This window comes from Notolabrus celidotus, chromosome 5, assembly GCF_009762535.1.
Source record: "Notolabrus celidotus isolate fNotCel1 chromosome 5, fNotCel1.pri, whole genome shotgun sequence".
NCBI classification, from domain to species: Eukaryota; Metazoa; Chordata; class Actinopteri; order Labriformes; family Labridae; genus Notolabrus; species Notolabrus celidotus.
In genome coordinates this window covers 27,411,948-27,431,812 of record NC_048276.1, presented here as the reverse complement: position 1 = coordinate 27,431,812, position 19,865 = coordinate 27,411,948, and the positions used below count along the sequence as shown (strand labels likewise).

The 19,865-nt window shown below is 40.7% G+C and overlaps 1 protein-coding gene across 2 annotated transcripts in view; it reads right to left on the bottom strand.

The window, feature by feature from the left end:
- The window catches only part of esama (endothelial cell adhesion molecule a), an 88,265-nt gene that overhangs the window by 4,302 nt on the left and 64,098 nt on the right, over positions 1-19,865 (bottom strand). Inside the window, exons 2-5 of one of the 2 annotated variants that reach the window (XM_034682825.1) lie at positions 5,804-5,955; positions 1,592-1,793; positions 1,286-1,441; positions 25-147 (exon numbers count right to left, since the gene is read on the bottom strand). In XM_034682825.1, coding sequence (XP_034538716.1) covers positions 25-147; positions 1,286-1,441; positions 1,592-1,793; positions 5,804-5,955 — 633 coding nt within the window. Of the gene's footprint in view, positions 1-24; positions 148-1,285; positions 1,442-1,591; positions 1,794-1,927; positions 2,030-5,803; positions 5,956-19,865 lie in introns of those variants that run through there. The other variant, XM_034682826.1, reaches the window with a different exon arrangement.

The following is a 19,865-nucleotide window of genomic DNA, read 5'->3' as shown; positions in this document are numbered from 1 at the left end:
GGTGCTTTCTTGTGTGCCTCATACAGCTGATGATGTCCAGGTTGATGAAGCAGCTCTCTGAACCGGCTGTGTTGCTGGCTGTGCACACGTATTTCCCCGACATGTTGCTGCTCAGGTTGCTCAGCCTCAGGGTGCCGGTCTTCTCGTCTGAAACAGCATCAGACACCATCGTTCATTCAGTCCATGAGTTTAGTAGTATATACAGTATCATCTTTACATTCTGATGTTGTTTAGACTGGAGTTATGTGCAATAACAATGCAAATCTCCCCTGCTTTCTTCAAAATCAGAGTCCAAGACGCTGTCCTCTGTGTCTCTCACATGTTTGGTAGCTTGTTCAAACTGTTTCACTTCTGTGGGCAGAGAATAATCTTGAATGTTGATAATAAAATATGCCATGTGTATTTCTTGAAGGCTAGAGAAGCAGAGTTAAACTAATACCCATAGCATAGATGACATTTTTGTTTTCTTCTGAAATAAGTTTTATTTTGGTTTTTGAAGATTTATACCACTCTCACACGAAAGCTATCACTAGCAGGGGGCTAGCTTAGCTTTGCTTTAGGAGTAAGCATGATAGTTTACAGAAACAACTTCAGCTAGCATATACAGCTAATCCTAACCCTGAGATATTCATGTAGCTGGTAGGTAGAAAGTTAGACTACCTATATGCACATGTGTTTCCTGTGCTGCTGTAGATTAACCTGCTGCCACTGAGACCGTCGTTAATCCAGTGTACTCACCTCAGAGATAACAAAGAAAAGTGGAAAACAAGTGAAACATTTTCTGTTTGCATGGTTTTATTTAAAACGTAACCATTATGAGGCACCGCTGGCATAGCAGTCTAAGCGCCCCATGTACAGAGGTTCGATTCCGGCCTTGACCATTTGCTGCATGTCCTCCCCCGCTCCCTGCCCCCCACATTTACTGACTCTCTTAAGCTATCCATTAAAGGGGACAATGCCCCAAAAATTATAAAAGAAAGAGAAAAAGTCACGTATTATTTTTGTTTATATATTTTATAATAATGGATAAAACATGCTATCCTCTTTTCTTTCACCACCCCCCTATCAGTGCACCTGTTTTCTTACATTAAGTTGTTTTTCAAAGAAAGCGGCTCTCTGTGGACCTCTGCAGGGATTTCTTCCCTCTAACACTGGTATGATATCGATGACCATATATCAGTCAGGCGCAAACCAAACTTGAGGAGTCAGCCCTCACATCTCCAACACCAGCAGGGACAACAACCTAATCTCAACATGAGTAAATGTGTGTGCAGACTCCACTCACTGAGCATGGGAGAGAAGAAGACCTCTGAGGTGGGACTGGTTTTTCTCCATCTGTACATCGGGATGGGCTTCCCAGAGCTGGACTTACAGCTCAGAGTCACGTTCCCCTTCAGCACGGGTTTCCCTGATAGAGAGCACTTAGGAACAGCAGGAGGCACTGAGACGGAAAGATCACACAACATTAAGTTAGATTACTATTATTATTCAACATTATTCAGCAAACTCAGTCAAAGTCATTCATATTATCATATTATTAGATATGACTTGAAATGTTGATGCCTCTGCAAGCAGGACCTGTCTGTCTCACCCTTTACGTCCAGGATCAGATCTGCAGTGAGACCAGCGTTATCAGGGATGATGACCTGGCAGAGGTAGCGTCCTGAGTCGGACTCCTGGGTGTTGTTGATGTACAGCGATACATCACGTGACGGCATGCTGGCTATGAACCCAACACGGCCTCTGAACTGTGAGCTGCCCACACTCATAGAGCCTTTGGTGTAGGAGATAATCTGAGGATAGTAAGAGATTAAACAGAATAATGTCAGAAGAAACATCTCCCTCACATCCATGTTGATATTACTGCATGAGAAAGATGACCTGGTCAAAGACATCCTAAAAGCAATGCGGAAAATGCATTTGTTACCTCCAGGTTGGATTACTGTAATTCCCTTTTATCAATCTGCCATAATATGTCTTTAAAGACTCTTCAGCTGGTCCAAAACACTGCAGCTCGAGTACTGACAAGAACTAGAAAAGGCTAGCTTAGCTTCTCTAAGCAGGCTCCCCATAAAATCTAGACTAGAATTTAAAATGATCTTCTAATGGTCAAAAGCTGTCATCTCATAGTTGTCCTATTACCCCTCTAGAACACTACGCTCCCAGCATGCAGGCCTCTTCAGCTTATCTAAAGTCTCTAAAAGTAGTATGGGAGGAAGAGCTTTCAGTTATCAGGCTCCTCTCCTTTGAAATCATCTACCAGTCAGGATCCGGAAGGCAGACACCCTCTCTACTTTTAATAGTAGGTTTTAAAATGTCCTTTTTGATAAAGCTTGTAGTTAGAGCTGGCTCAGGCTTGGACCAGCTCTCAGTTATGCTGCTATAGGCTTCAACTGCCGAGACTTGCCAGACTGCAGCTGCTACAACTACTACTATCCATCACCAATATCATCTCTCTCTCTCTGTATCTCTCTCTATCCCTCTTTCCAACTCCAACATGGTCAGGGCAGATGGCTGCTTAACATGAGTCTGGTTCGGCTCAGGGTTTCTGCCTGTTAAGGGAAGTGTCCTTGCTACTGTAACTTGCTATATGCTACAAAGTGCTCTGCTCATGGTGGATTACGATGAGATCAGACTGAGTCCTGTCTGTAAGATGGGACTGGATCTTATCCTGTCTTGATGATGGGTCTTTGTTAATAATATAACTTAGAGTACGGCCTAGACCTGCTCTGTTTGTAAAGTGTCTTGGGATAACATTTGTTGTGATTTTTATGTAAATAAAGATTGATAGATTTATTGAAAGAGTCAGAGGGATTTTCCTTCCTGGTATCTGGTGCACATTAAAAAGTACGTTTGGCCTTTATTGAATGTTTGAGTGCATGACAGAGTACACTGAATAACATGCAACAACAAGAACCCTACTGGTAAACTCATGATTTAAGGTCCATCTTTTCTGTTATCAAGTGTGATGTGAAGTTTCAGAGAAGTCTGAGCTGGTGCAGCATCCAATCAGTGAGTGACATTCGATAGGGAGTGTGTGTCTGTCAGTGAGAAGACTTCTGCGAAGGCATCTCCCATGTTTCCTCTGTCATCGCTCCTTGATTTCCCTCCTCTACCCTCCATCCTCTGTCCCCGGTGCAGCGTTAAGAGCTTTGTTTTGAACTTCTCTTTCATGAATCTTTAGTTGTCTGCACCTGGGTCCCCGCTGTCTTTGTTTTTTAACGTGACAGCTCAAATAGTTTATTTAAATATGAGTCCTACCTCCGACAAGGCCTATAGCAAATCATATCTTAGAATTTTGGTCTAGACAATCAGGTTTCAAGAGGGGCCATGTATCCTCTGTTCACCCCTCTGGACACTGCCCTGCTTCTTCATGACAGATATTTTTTCTTTTGTATCTAATTTATTTAACATAACAATGTTGCATAAGTACAGTACTTCAAGCACTGTCAGTTATTTATACTGTTACGCAAGTTTGACAGCAAATCCAAATAAAAAGCCTCTGGCAGGCCAGTGGTCGGGAGTGAAGCAGGATTAGAGTCATATGGGGACGCATAGTGGCACTCACAAACTGCTGTAACTGTGAGTCTGGGGTGAGAACAGGCAGGAAGTGATTCAGGGAAAGTAAAACTCTTCCGTGTTTGAACTCTTCAGTGTTTGAACTCTTCCTGCAGACAAGACTTCAGAACATATTTCATGTTGGAAAAAAGTCTGAACCAGTTTTACTCTTCTTCAAATCATTAGATAGTTTGACAGAAGCAAGTACGTCACATTAGTTGCTGGACTGAATACCAAGTGGATGTGTGTTTGTGCATCACTCTAGCACACACACGCACATGCACGCACACGATTTGAGGCAGTGACAGTTTGTTCTCTACATTCATCTTTTTGGCTTTAAATGACAGCACAGCGGAGTGACGCACCGGATACACAAGTTCACTTTTAATCAACACTGTCTCTGCAGCTCTCAGCGTTCTCTTGTGGCTGTTCCTGTGTGATTGTGATCCTCTTTTAGGTCGTCCATCTGCACAGCTCAATGATCTGACCTGGACAGAGACCTAAGCCATGACCATGTATAATGTGTTAAAAAACTAAAGAGATTTAAAAAGGAGGCCTGATCCTGAACCCCTCAGCTTCACGTTGTACCCATAGACTGTATAACGTAGTATCCGTGGCGTCACCCATCTGTTCATGAACGCTCTGTTGAAGCCAATCGTTGGCAGGAACTATATTAGCAATGCAACCTACCTGCTGGCGAGTTAGTGTGAGGTAAAGAGGTGGGGTTTGAGCATCCTTGCTAATAGCTACAGTATTCCTGCCTGTCAGTCAAGTCAGTCATGTCCTTAAATGGGCAAAACGCGTAATCTTAATATTTTCTGAACGTTGCGTTAGAAAGAAAATCAGCCCCCGTAAAGTGTGTCAATAGAGAAATTAGCTCTTTAGACGGAAGCCATTTTTTGAACCAGGCTGTAAACATGTTTAATATTACTGCAAATATAGTCTTTTTTGAATGGGTGTGTATGTGGATTCTGGTATTGCTGCAGCAAGCCTCAAGCAGACGCTAAATGAACTGCAGTTTATAACACTTCTGCATGGGCTTCATACTTTAAGACCGGAGGTTGCTGCTTGGTTGTACCACAACACTGATTTCATAGATAGTCTGTTCTGGATATATGCTCGTGTGTGTGTGTGTGTGTGTGTGTGTGTGTGTGTGTGTGTGTGTGTGTGTGTGTGTGTGTGTGTGTGTGTGTGTGTGTGTGTGTGTTATCCCTGGCACAAAACACACACACACTCACTGTAGTACAGTGTATCATATGGTGTGCATGAAATCCCTAAAACGAAAAATTTGAATGAAACGAGACGATAAATATGAAAATGTGTAAAAACAAACAAAAGTCTAAATAAGAAAATAAAAAGAATAAATAAATATAAAAAATATTATTGATGATTTTAACATTTTTGGGAAAGCAGGATGTCTCCCAAATCCAGATTATTGACAGTCTAACAACAAAAATGAATGAAATGAATAAATTACAATAAAAATGTCACCAAATAAACACATACATCATAATGATCTGTTTATGAGGGGATACATACTTTAATTCTACAAAATGTAAATAAAAACACAAATAAATGAAATGTTTAGTATGTGTTTGAATGAAATTTTTATCCAAAGTTTTCAACCTGTATTATCATATTCCAACATGTATCTTCTTATTTTTGTCAAAATGATTTATTTTGAAGGAACCCATGAAGGGTAGACTATAATTTGAAATGCTTCTTCTGACCTACAAAGCTCTTAACAGTCAGACACCTCCATATCTTAAAGAGTTCATAGTGCCCTATTACCCCTCTAGGACCCTACGCTCCCGACATGCAGGTCGGCTTGTTGTACCTAAAGTCTCTAAAAGTAGAATGGGAGGTTGAGCCTTCATTTATCAGACCCCTCTCCTTTGGAATCATCTACCAATCAGGGTCCAGGAGGCAGACTGTGGTCACAGTGCCATGTATTATCTGTACTGTAAGTCTGGATGCAGTGAAGAAATAATACAGAGCTTGTGTAGAAGCTTTAAGCAGTTTGTCTTGGATTATTTTCTGAGGGTTTACAAAGGTAGAGCTTTGGCAGATTAACACTATAAGAAAAGACAAACACCCTTTGTATCTGTAATCCCAGATCCACAGATAATATTCAAGAGTTCATGGCTGGGCTGCAGACACTGTATTCAATGTATAACAAAATGAGAAGAATGTCTTCTCTTCTTGTGCACACGTCTGTCTGTAAGGCCCCTGGTTCACCTCTTACCAGCTGTGTGTTGTTGGAGACAAAGTTCCAGAGGATGGTGTTGGTGCTCAGGTCTCCACCTGGAACAGGACTGTAAGACACCCTCAGCACCGCCATCTGACCTTTGATGACATCTATACTGGGTTGAGGCATCTGGATCTGAGCGCATACGCCTACAAGGAAGAAGGAAAGAGAGAGAGGACAAGTATCAGCCTCAGATTGAATACACATTGAGAAACAACAGCAGGAGTCTGGTCCTGCTCGAGGTTTCTGCCTGTTAAAGGAAGTTATGTTTCTAAGTGACTTATTAAAGTAGTTTTTCTTTGTTGACCTTCATGTTTGTTTAATATTTGTTTTGTATTAGAACAATATGCTAAGAAAAATAAATAGCTAGATGCTATGTTTTTTTTATCATTCATTTTTTGTGATGGAAAAAATTTCATCTTTACAGACTGTTCTTTCAAGTATGTTGCATTTTATTCTCATATTTTTACATGCATTAAATGAAAAATGACATAACAACAAAATGAACCAAACTTGAAACAACTAAAACAAAATAAAACAATAAAAAAGGAAAAAAGAATATAAAACCATTAAAAAAAAAAAAGATTTTGCAATATAAGTTAATGTAGTTGTACAGTCTACCAAGTCTGTTTTTTAGAGTAGATTTTATGGATTTTTCTCACATAAACTTTAACTTTGTGAGTTATTTTTCATCATCTAATGCCTATTCTATTGTTGTCAACCATCACTTTATTTTAGGTGGACTTTGTTGTCTCCATGTCCTTGTCACCTGCTTCAAGGTGGTCACACGCAATATATCAAAAAAATGTATGTCAGCTCTACTTAATGTTTCAAATAAATTGATGCCTAAGAAGTTTTAGATGTTAGATGTTATGTTGGAGATGAGTTAAATGTGATATGATTAAAAACTAAATTATGTGTTGAGCTGTCAGTGTTTAAATTTTACTGACAGCTCAACACAGAAGTCATTCAGATGCATCTTTCAGTAAAATAAGACACAATGTGTGTCAGCACATTCTAATAGGAGTTATGATCTGATACCATAATGTTAAAAATAAAATAACTCAGAGAACTGTGGTGAAGTCATGCCACTCATCTGAAGGTTTATTTTCCTTCTGCTTTTACGTGCTGTCACAGTTTCTGTTTTTATCATGTGAGTAGTGGCATTATCTCACTTTAGGGTTCAAAAAGCTGGATGCTGATGGTGAGTATGCCTTTTTGATCCCGATGTTGTTAGGTATGAATTTAACATGCTGTTTTATTAATTAAGCCTCTGCAGCATCTTCCTGCAACAAGATGTAAACAAACTAATATCAGGCTCTGACTGTCAGAGTGAAATGTAGTGTTTGTGTTTGACCAGAGAGGGGCAGCAGAGAGCTGACAGACAGCTACAGCTGATGGAAACAAAGAGGAAATGTCCATTATGCAGGCTTTAGATCTGTTCACAGGTCACTCTGTGTTTCCCCTTCAGAACAAAGTAAAGAGTCAGCCCTCAGTCAGAGTGTGAGACGACCTGAGTGAGAGTATGGTTGTGCTCAGTGACCCTGATTTTTAGTGTTTACAGTAAATAACAGCTCATCTCTGCTCTGTGGGAAATGAGTTTTCTGTCGTTGTTGTGAGTAAGTTTATATCTACTGAACACGTGATTCAACAGTGACAGGAAGAAACATGATTAAAACAGGATGATGAAGATGATGATGATGATGATGATGATGATGCAGTCAAAGCATGGCAACTGTTTTTCTTGTATCCTCTCTCTCCCTCTCATTAGACATGATTTTTTTTCACACCTCCTTTTAAAGAATACAACATATACAAAGTGCACCACGTCATTTTATCCAGCCTGCTCAATCCAAATGTCAAACCTCAGGATACATAAAAGTGCTGACGGTCCTGAACAATGCTCTTTCTCTTATTATCCGGTTACAGCTGGCTGTAATCCTAAGGAGCTGACGTAATTCAGCAGCTTTTAAAGTTCACTTTAGTCAACATTAAAGAAGCAAAAAAGGGCAACAGTTTGAAAAGAACATAGACATTTATCTGTGCTCTTTTTCCTTGCTCTGATCAAACATTTTAGTACAGAAAACTATATTATAAAACAATGTGTGATATCTTAAATCATAATAACATCTGTGTTTTAGTAATATCTGTGTTTTAGACTCAAGAAGACCATGAACGTTCAAAAGAAGAGGGCGGTGACTGACAAGTGTTTCTCCAAACTTGATCCTCTCCATCAGTCTCATGTCACTAGCCTCCCTCCTCTCTCCCTGTCGTCCAACTTCTCCTCTAGACAGGGTTTCCCTTTCTCTTATTCCCTTTAAACATTCAAACATTGAGGAAGGTGCATGCGGTTCAATTTAAATCAGTGTCACAGGGCTGCCAGCACTTAGTTTATGTGTGTGTTCGTGGTTCGTGTTTGTCAGGGAGCACGCCATGTAGGAATGTGGCAGGTGTGTGGCACATGGTTAAAAATGTATGGGACTTCTGTGTGTGTGTGTGTGTGTGTGTGTGTGTGTGTGTGTGTGTGTGTGTGTGTGTGTGTGTGTGTGTGTGTGTGTGTGTATGACTGAAACAAACTTTGTGTGAATGCAATTTTTTAAAAGATGAGAATCTACACACAAACACACTCAGAGGGCTCGCACACATGCACCATGCATATACTGACTTCACTTCACTGCAGAGAAACAAGACATATCTTCTAATAAGTAGCCCTGTTCTGGTGTCACAAGTGTCACCAATAAGAAAAGTCCTCCATGCACAGGAAGTGATGCAATCAAATGTAAGCGCACAGCCCTATCTGAGAGTGTGACAGAGTTTTCTGTCCAGACTAATTCAGTGAAACCTCTTCACTTCACTCCAGCTCCTCACTACAAAGTGAAACTTGGTCCTCTGATGTCATGCTTCCTGACTTTTGGGTATTGAAGTCCTCAGAATTCAAACAGCTGCCTCAGGCTTCCTGTCATTTTAGGGCCACCGTCATGCAAAGAGTGCTGGTGCTGCTTTAAATTCACAATGAAAATGTGTTTTAGAAGAATATTGCTTTTTTAACCTTTCCTGTTCTGTGAGCTGATGAACAGATAGGATGTGAGCTGAAGACAGGTATGTTTGTTGTTGATTAAAAATGTCCCTTTGTTTCCAGAAGTTTCTCCTGACTGAACAGAAGAATATGGGGCACCGTTTGTAAAGTTGTGCACACTGAAAATAACAGCAACACTTCTCCACATTTAACTCCAAAACGTAACAAAAACAAGGAATTTTTGTTGTGACAAATATATTTAAGTTAAAATCACTGTGAAATCTAAATGCTGAATATAAATCTAAATGTTAAATGTTAAATCTAAATGTAAGATGTGCTCTGCAATCCTAAATATTTAGCTAATATGCAAATTCACCCCTCCACATAGTGCCAGTACCAAAATAAAAGCTTCATAAAGCAACACAGATATCCCAATAATAGTATTTCAGTACAGAAGGGTTACGGGTTACTAGCCGCCATCCATAATATACCCTGATCTGGCAGAAAATTTTGGTCAGGCCGTTTTTGAGGCCATTCAGAGATTTGGCTCAATGCTCAGAGACAGTGCTGAACCAGTCTATGGTATTTTTTTAATTTATTTAGAATTTTTAAGGTTAGTTTTTAGGTTTATATATTTATTGTCCTTACTGTCTTGTTGTTAAGTACCAGTGTTCTATTCACCACGTCAAATTCCTTGTTTGCGAGCTCACTTGGCAATAAAGATTTCTTGATTCTTGATTCTTATTGAAGCTTTTATTTTGGTATTTCGGCTGAGAAGCAGTGTGAATTTGCATATTAGCTAAATATTAAGGGTCACAAAGCAACATTCAACATTTAGATTTAACCTTTTACATTTATATTTAACATTTAGTTCCTGAATACATCTACTGATGCAACTGAACACATCATCGGTGATGTAACCCGAGGTCATTGGGTGTTTCGGGTCTCTCAACATCAGACACCCTGGCTCAGGCGACCCAGCCGCGGTTGATCAGGCTGCAGCCTGTGTTCAGGTGGCAATCACTTCACCCCACGGTTCTGCTCTCCGGATCCAGAGCCATCTCGAGGCTTTCTCAACTGCTACGGTGGTTTTCTTGATGGCTCTGCTCCTTGATGTTCCCGTAATGCCCAGTGCACTTTGGGCTTTGTGGAGTGAACGCCCCACATATCCCACGCAGCTAACCTCTCGCCTTCCAGCCCTGCGCCCGACAGTCGAGGACCAGGTGTTCATATTTGGTCCTCTTCCTTTCGCGAGTATCCCCCAAGCGGTCCTCCCCCAAGCGGTCCTCCCATGGCACTGTCAGCTCCATGATCATAATGTTCTTGGTGCACTCTGAGACCAGGAGGACATGTGGTCTCAGGGTGGTGCCGATGCCATCCCACCACAATTTATATTTACATTAAACATTTACATTTATATTTAGCATCAAGCATTTGGATTTAACAGTGTTTTTAACTTAAATATATTTGTCACAACAAAATTAAATGTGAAAATGATTAAGAATATTGCTCTAAATGTGACAAAAAAGTGACTTTTGAAAATTCACACTATATTTTTGAGACATTTAAGATCTAAATGTGGAGAATTGTTGCTGTTATTTTCAGTGTGCACAACTTAACAAACGGCACCCTATAGAAGAAGAAGAGTCAGCCACCCTGGTTTGTGGACTGTCATTTCAAGCTCCCAGTTTGGGATTTTGGCTGTTTTTTTTTTAATAAGGTTAGACATCACTGTATCAGGAGGAGGAAGTCCATACACATGAAGCTTCTTATGACCTACGGGAGCAGGATTTACAAAATAAATGTGTCTTAGCGATCTAAGAACACCCCACTTGCAGTACAGAGGCTATAGCCCTCGATGCAGAGGTTCAACTCCCAGCTGCGACCATTTGCTGCATGTCTTCCCTCACTCTCGCCACCCCACATTTCCTGTCTCTCTTTCTTCAGCTCTCCTATCAATAAAGACAAAAATGCCTTTAGTAGAAGTAGAATTATGATCAGGGCCTTGATTATAACAGATCGCTCATGTTAAACCTGATAATGAGACAATAACACAGCATCCAATTCACAGAGCTCAAACTAAAGGGTTAATGCTCCCAGGAGCTCTGGTCCTTTCTGCAGGTGTTTAATGAGCCATTACACACTCATATGGGGGAGATTTTTTTTTATCAGCCAGCACTCAGGTGAAACGTTTACTGTCTGCTGAAAGTTGATGGGATCTGCTCCACAGCTTTTATGAGCTTTTTATGAGTGTCACGGTCAAACTTTTCAGTGATCATGACAACAAGTCCACCTACAGATGACCTAAAAACAAACGTCTCTTTGTACAGTAAATATTCGTTTGACATTATAATCATAATATTTAAAGATTCTTGTTTGAGAGCAAGGATAGTGGATCAAATGATGTTTCGCGGAGCCATCATTGGCTGCAGTAAGAGTGAATCTGCCCTCAGACCTCTGTTTTTTCAACCTGCTGTATTTCTGATCTCCAGAGGAATGTCCGTCTACTTTTCATCATCTTTTAGCTCAGCTTTTGGTCCTCACCAGCTGAGGGGGGATAATCTGCCTCCACTCTGTTCCACAGCTGATATAAGACTCAAAACCAAACAACTAATCTCATGTTATTTTTAAGTCCTGTCTCTAGGATGGGACTGGATCTTGTCCTGTCTTGACGTTAGCTCTTTGTTAATAATATAACAGAGTACAGTCTAGACCTGCTCTGTTAGTTGATGTTAGTCATCACCGACACACAGAGATGACATCAGGCAGATCAGATCCCTGACATGTTGGATAGAGCTCATAGGTTAGTGGTGGTGATTCCTGTATGGACTCAAGGTAGCAAATTAATGAAGATAAGAAAGAGTTGTGAAAAGAGAAGAGTAGAAGTAGAGATGAAGTTTGTCGGACCTGAAGGTTTCCTGCAGCAGTGAGGTGTTTGTACGAGCTTTTCTCATGGATTGTGAATCAGTGGACAGAGGGAAATGTCAAAAAGAGGTTTAGCAACATAAACCTGACGAGTAACTGAGGAGCAGCTCTAAGTCTCACATCTATTACCCACAGCTCGACCTCTTTGTTGGGAAACCGTCCAGAGAACCAGAATAGAAGCTAGACTATCAAGCTCTCCAAACAGGGTCAGCTCTTCCACCTCATTTAGCTCACTTGAACAAACTCTGACACAAACACTGATGTCGGTGTGAGTTTGCACAACATTAGGACATTTTCACACTTAACCTCCCATCAGGAAGTCCATTTGTCTTAGCCCATCACATACAGTACGTGTCCACCTGCCTGCACCACACTGATCAGAAGTTCAGGTCTGCAGGCTTCCAAAGAGACAAAGAATACAACCAAACTAAACAGTGGGGATTAGCGAGGATCAGCAGACCCGCTATTGGTTACAGTCAGCTACCATACGACTGTTAAAGGAAACTAACAGGTACAATCTCAACTGTCATGTGCTTCTGAATGTTTTCAGCTTTCTGTTTCTGTTTTTCTCACTGCAGAGCATCACTGCGTCAGCCTGAGGTCGGCCTCTGCCTTGTTTACACCTGCTTCCATGTGAGATGATGTGAGATCATTAATGTATTTTACAATCTTGGAACAAAGCGGCCATCGTCTGATCATGACTGCATAGTTTAAAGGGGTCGTTGAAATGGGATTACTGGTGTATCCAGCAATAAGAGACTTCTGGACAGCCTGAGTCAAGAAGCAAGACTGGAGTTTGACATCCAAGAGCAGATTGTGAGCTGCAATGATTTGTTTAAGAATTGCATTATGGCAGATTGCGTCCTGCCTCCTGTGGACAAGGTTATGGTTAATGGGTCAACCAGACCCTAATCTCGTAGGTAATGTGAGTCTGGCTTTAATGTTCTCAGATCTAAGAAGCTGAAGCAACAGTAGGCCTAACCTAATGGCTTTCAGACTGTAGCTTTACGGTTAAACGTATTCCTGTCTCACTCTTGGGAAGAAGTTCTTTAAAAATGTCAAACTGCTCTGAAAGAACAAAGTGATTCTGATGAGTTGGAAAGAAAACTGTGCATACTTATTATTTAGGGAAATGAAAGCCTGTATTTAGTCTTCAGCAGCAGTTTGTGTTCTCTGATGTGCAAACAGGACTCCAGACAGACACGTTTCATCTGGAAAATGGGCCAAATCTTCATCCCCTCATTAGTGTGGCTGATCAGCCTGGCACATTTCTTACTTACAAAAATGTTGCCAAGTGCTACTTAAAGAAGATTTCCTGACAGAAATCCTCACGATTCAGATGAGGAAGATGAATGTATGAATGGAGAGAGGGAGAATGGAGGGATGAATAGGGGAATGAGGAAGTACACGAGGGCTCTTCACTCTTAATTTGGTGGTAGGTGCTTAATCTTCCCTCTGTGTCAGGTCTGGGATCAGCTCTCAGGCCTCATGGAGATTGTCTTTAAACACTCCGTGGTGACTGATGGAGGGGCAGATGGAGCGAGAGTTCTCCGTGTGAGAAGAAGAGAGAGAGCGTAATGAGGTCTGCATTGCTCTCACTGGAGATAATGGGGGGAGTCTGATTTAACAAGGTGTTTCATGGACAACCTTTTGTTCACAGTTCTTTTAGTCTGGAGGTGAAACGTCACTGGACTTTGTCTCTATGAGACCTTTAAGTAGGCTCATGCCTTTTGTTTCCATTTTCCAACACGTTGACAGTGTTTTATATGTTTTTAAATATTTTATTATCAGATACATAAATTCAGGTTTATAACTACAGACTCTCAAAAAGAGCCAGCCAGTGATCTGAGGGTTTACAGACAAACCGTCACTACACGATCTGAAAAATAAAGTTGTCAGATATCAAATCATAAAATGACCTTCGTGTATCATCATACATTAAAGAAACCCTAACCCTAACCCTATACTGGGAGAAGGAACATCCAAAATGAAGAAACAGTTAACCGTCTTCTGTGGAATCAGTTTCATACAAACAGCCTGTTAGTTAAAGCTCCTGTCAGGGACTTTTTATGGCGCCCCCTGTGGACAAAGTAGACCTTCTGATGTTGTCTTGTATGTTTGTTAATAGAGTTTCTCGGCAAAGATGTCACCCTGCTCTCTTCTAACAGTCAGACGTACCATTCATTGAGGAGCTTTGTGGTGGATCACGTCGACATAGGCTGTATGAGCTGTAACCTACCTCTGGACAACTGTTTCAGACATTACAAAGAATAACTCAGAAACTTTCGGTCTTTATTTTGATTATTTCCTGGGCTTCATTAGGTCATAAAGAGGTGACTAACAGAGTTGTTCCTTTACCTCACAGGACACACCTGGAGGTGTGTCAGGAGGTGCATAATACAACTCCATTCAAAACTGAAACCAAGAGGAGCAGCGGACTCTGCGTGGTGAAACTTCTGTTTTCATCAAGGTAGTGTGGTGGTTCTGAAACAATACATACTTACAGCTTATTGAACAGTAATGTTAAATAAATAAGGCTCAGTCTGTACTGGGAGTGTGAATGCTTGGCTGGGACAGTAACCGTTACATCACTCCTGAAATAACACGTGACTCCTCGGCTTAGCGTCCAACCTCAGAGCCAACTGTGTGTTTAGTACACATGAGTTAGTTGGCGTTCCTCTGAGCATCATGGAGGCACAACAGAGACAGTTTTTCCCCTTGATGAAAACAGTTTGTTATGTGTGTGTGTATGTGTGTGTGTGTGTTTGCAAACCTCCTAATTACAGGAAACACTTCAGATTGAGCCTGTTTACCTCTGCAGGGCTCTCAGCAGATAAAGCAGAAGACAAGCAACCTTTGAAGGGCGTGACCTGAACTTGCATCTTTCATGCTGAAAAGATGGGTGGAGTGGGTTGGTCACTTCCTCCCAACAGTATCAGATTATTCTAGCCAACTCCTCAAGTGAGTGAAGTGGAGAAATGTGAATGCTTTATGTTTTAACAATATCAAATACATTTAACATGGAAGGAGAGAGCTTCAGGAAAATCTAGCTCGGCATCAATCCCATTAAAGATTGAGAGTATAGAGCCGAGAGGACGGCAGGATGGGAACGAGAGCGATGAAAGGGGGAGAGGAGGGGAATGATGATATAATCTGGACCATCAGCAGAGAGAAGTAGCTCAGGGTTTCAAAGATGTCCCCATCTGAGTCCTCTCTCTGGAGGTAGGGTGGAGACATGATACTGTACAGTCACTTTAAGATAAACTACTGAACTACTCCTGGGACAGTTTGTCCCAATTTCACCAGATCTCAGCCCTGATTGGTTTATCATCTGTCATCAAAGTAGGGGAAAGTATGCGTGAATACCAATCTGGAGTTCAATCAAATGACAAGAGTGTGCAAAAACTTCACGAAAGGTCTTACCCGGTGCATTTGTCTGATTTGTAGTCAAAATATGTTGTTACACTTAATGTAGGCCACATTCACTGTATCAGGTTAGTATGGCGGTACTAGTCATACAGCTTACAGAGAACAATAGTTTCACACATTCAGAACCTGAAGGAAACAGAGAAAGCAACAAAACTAGAACTCCTGAAAAGTGTAAATGCTGAACGCTGTCACCTTAACCAGGGATCACTGGATATCAGTGAGTGATTAGAATTATCTTAGAATAATTGCATACCATTCTGACACTGACTTAACATTGCACCTCTTTTCTTCAACAGATTGACATAAGATCAACACCATGCAAGAACATAAGCCCAGCACGTCTTTGAAGTTCTAGAGCGATGGGATAATACAAGCAAAGTATGCACAACTGGCACAGACAGTGCACACGCACACGTTTACAGAGACCTATTGCTACTTCAGTCCGTGACTATGTTGACAAAATGTCATAGACTGGTTGGACACTTCAAGCATGAACCAGCAAATACAACAGAACTGTGACAAGCACAAGCCAAGGATGAACAACAGCTGGAGTCTCTAATCCATAACATTTCATCAGAAGGAACTCAAAACAGAGTATGATCACCTGCAAAGAAACAAAGATGAACTCAGAGCTATTTCTCCATCAGCAAAGAAACTCCAGACATGCTGACCTTTGTAGAATTTTAAACAAAATCAAGAAGCTTGAGACTCAACTGGAGCGCTGCAAGTAAGCTACTTGAATTAACCACAGTAATCTCACCTTCTGACTCTGATGCAACAAAGAGGAGGCTCACCGTTGAAGTGGCTGCAGAGTAACTGGTAAGAGCTCCTTTACATGGTTAGAAATATGGACTTAAAACTGTATTAAAATCAATTCAAACATGAAATTAACAACGTGATTAATCCATAGACTGTATAAATAATGGACACAGTATTTGTGATGTCACCCATCTGTTTCTGAAGCGCTGTTTTGAAGCCAATTGTCGGCAGGAGCCATATTGGATATGCTGAACGCAACATAAATTCTGCCGAGCTAGTGTGAGGTAAAGAGGCGGGCTTTGAGCCTCCTAGCAAACAGCTACAGTGTTCCTGCCTGTCAATCAAGTCAGCTGTGCCTCTCATAATGGAAAACTCGTAACAGGGTTCCCACTCTTTTCCAGAGGTCATTTTCCAGGACATTTCCAGGACATTTTCAGTGATGATTAATTTGGTATGACAGTCTACATTTAGTTCCTAAATAAACAAATAAAAGTTATGGGCAACTCTGATCTCAGCTTTCTCTTTTCTCAAAAAATATAAAATTAGCTAAGTGAAAAAGAAAAGCGCCAGCAAAGGAATCTGGAAGCTGCCTTACTGAAATAAATAATAATAATCATCAGAGGATCAGTGCACAAATTGACCTAAATAAAACTGAATGACAAAAATGGCGACAAATGTTTCTCAACTCAACTCTAACTCAAAATATACCTGCTTTATCATATTCATCCAGCAAAGTGGTCGATATAAAACAAAGCAAATGTCACATCCAAATAAAAGTGTTTATTTGAGTTACCGTAAACTCCTGAGAAATCGCACCGGTATTCAAGACGCACTCTGTATTTGAAGATCTCTCAGAGATTTAAAAAAGTTTAAACTGTCTTCCTGCATGGCGATGTCAACAACGTGCAGTTTTTGTGCAGCTCTTTTTGTTCTGTTTGTTTTCCCTATCAGGAGTTTACACTCCTACTAGCTAGAGTACGGTAATTGAGCTCTCAGCCAGCAGGGAAAGTTGTGAGGCACAGACCCCCAAGCTCTCTGCCCGACTCCGCTGGTCACTCTTTAACTTAAATATAAGACTCTTTGAATCAAAGGAGCACTCCACACGGCTAATTAACCATAAAACATGAACAATATACCCCCGTTTTCTGTGAATGCATGATTATGACCAAGTGAGGGAGAAAAGCCGGACCGGTCTTTGTCGCTGTCTTTTCCAGCACAGTGTGCACTCAGCTTTCAATGAATGGGGATGTGTTTTCTTAATCGTGTCAGGTCGCACGCAGTCATGTTGGAATACTTTTCCAGGACAATATGTGATTTTCCAGGGCATTTTACTGTTTCTCCTATTTTCCAGGGGTTTTCCAGTACTGGAAAACTGGTCAACTGTTTTCCAGGTTTTCCAGGACGCGTGGGAACCAAGTCGTAATCTTAATATCTACAGTATAATTGCTGTGTTATGAAAATAAATCCACGCCGAGCAGTGTGTGCCAATAGAAAAATGAGCTTTCCAGATTACACTTATTTTTTGTACCAGGCTGTAAACATGTTTATTTCTGCTGTAAAGATCGTCTTTTTAGAATTGGTGTGTATGTGGTTTTCGGTACTTCCAGAGCCAGCCTCAAGCGAACACTGGAGAAACTGCAGTTTTTAACACTTCCGCATTGATTTCAATTCTTGTGGCCGGAGGTTGCCACTTGGAGTAATCTGGATAAACTATTGATATTCTGCGATTAATCACAAGTGAAACAAGTTGTTTGACAGCCTTAGTTAAGCTACTGTTTATAGTGGTTCTTCATTAAATTTGAAGCATAAATGTGTTGGTTAGGAGACAATATAAGACATTATTAAAAAACTTTATATGGACATCTGGGATCCTACAATCATTTAAAAAAGTGTACTGTAGAGGCAACGTTTAGGTTTTATGTCTGTGTTTCAGACATTACAAATGTCTAAGGTTTGACTCCACACACAGGTAACGTTTAGATATTATGTCTGTTTTAAGACATTATACAGGTGTGAAGTTTGAATCCACACAGAAGCAGCGTTTGGTATGAATTCAATATTTATTTTGTTTTGTTCTGTGACACCTGAGCACTGAATTATCAAGTGTAAAACCAAACTTCACACTTTAGCTGCTACAACAGGAAATTATTTCACTTTCATCCATACACTTAATGTCTTTCGTTATGCATACACCGTGTTTAAACATTGAACAGCACACATTAAGAACACTGACCAACAAAGACTGCTAATGGGTATGCTTCAATGAACAGACAAATAAATGTGCTGGTTCTCAGTTTTCTACCAGTCTAAATAAAGATATATAATCAGTAAACTCTAAAGTTCTCAGTAAACCTGCTGTATCGTTCCAGGTTTTAAACACTTGTTCAGTGAGAGAGAAAAGACGAGATTTCCAGAGCGCTGTGGCGGGTTAGTTCCACCGTGATTCAGGGTTTCTTTTTTGTCATAAGCGACATTAGCAGCACAGTTAAACACAGACAGAACAAAAGCATTAAACCATGAATAATAGATAATAGAAAAGTGACAGGAGGGGAAAAAGGACACTCTACTGAAGTCACAGTCTGCATGCTTTCACACCAGCACAAAATCCTGTGTTTCAAAACCAGTCAGAAAAAAGAGTTCCTGGAGCTCAGGCCTTAGTATCACTCTCTGTCTGATGTGTATGTATTTTAGAGGGAGATAAAAGAAAGACTGATAACACACCCATCAAATGACGCAGAACAGGGTCGCATTAATCCACCAGGAGTGTAAAGAAGCAATGACCATTTTTCCCACGTCAGAACACTGATGCATAGTTTTGTGTTTGGTATTTAGTTTTTATATTCCCATGTCACCAGGTGGGGGTCGACTGTGTCTGTTTTGTTCTTATGCTGTTAATGAAGTTTAGGATTGTGTGTCTAACGCACTGCAGGCGTCCTAATTTAATCAAATCCCAGCAGCATATCGACACACTTGTTTTTTCTACTTATGTTGTATTGTAGTCCATAGAATAAATATAATATTATACAATGATGACACTTGAGATTCAAACCCTGGCAACAAAGATCCCTAATTCATGGCCTGCAGATCAGACCTGCCGGGGCCAATTATCTGGCCTACACATACCACAAGGGTTATATAATGCTGAATAACACTCCATTTATGTATTTGACCATCTTTGTTATCCACATGTTCATTTCTGCTGGTCCCAGAGTAGCCAGTGCTGTTCCCAAGCTAAGTTAAAGACAGTTACAGATGATGAAACTAACAAGGAGACAGATTAATCGGGCTGAAAATAGAAGTTCTGGTTATTTCACCAAACTGCACCGAAGCACTGACATCCTTAATGTATTGTAAAATAGTTACATTATGCTCTAGATTGAAGTTATTCATTGTACTGTGCAGTAAACCGACTGTAAGAACAGTTTTCATCAGTGCTTCTAGAAATAGTCCAAATCTGGTCAATGAAACAGACTAACTACTGATGGAACTAACGAGTGAGCCTCCTAGCTTCCTTTCCTTCACCGCTGAGAATGCAGCATGTGCTGTAGTAATCAGTCAGGATGAACTGCTTAGCTAAAAGTAGCTTGTTAGCCTTTCTCTGCTAGTAGGGTTGCCAACTGTCGCGTATTAGACGGGACATCCCGTATATTGGGCTAAATTGGTTTGTTTCATACGGGACCTCAATTGTCCCGTATATTGACTATTAACTCTTTCAAATACAGCAGACTGAACTCTACATATCCTAGATCAGATAAAACGGCAGCGGCAGATCATGTGCCCATCATACCGCCTGTCATCCAATCACAGAGGATTTTCTCTCTGATGGCCATTAAATGCTCAGACTCAAGAAACAGATGCAGCACAGAGCTGATCAAAAATGAACTTCAAATATCTGTAAACTGTGACTTGTCATGTAAGGACTTCTCTCTG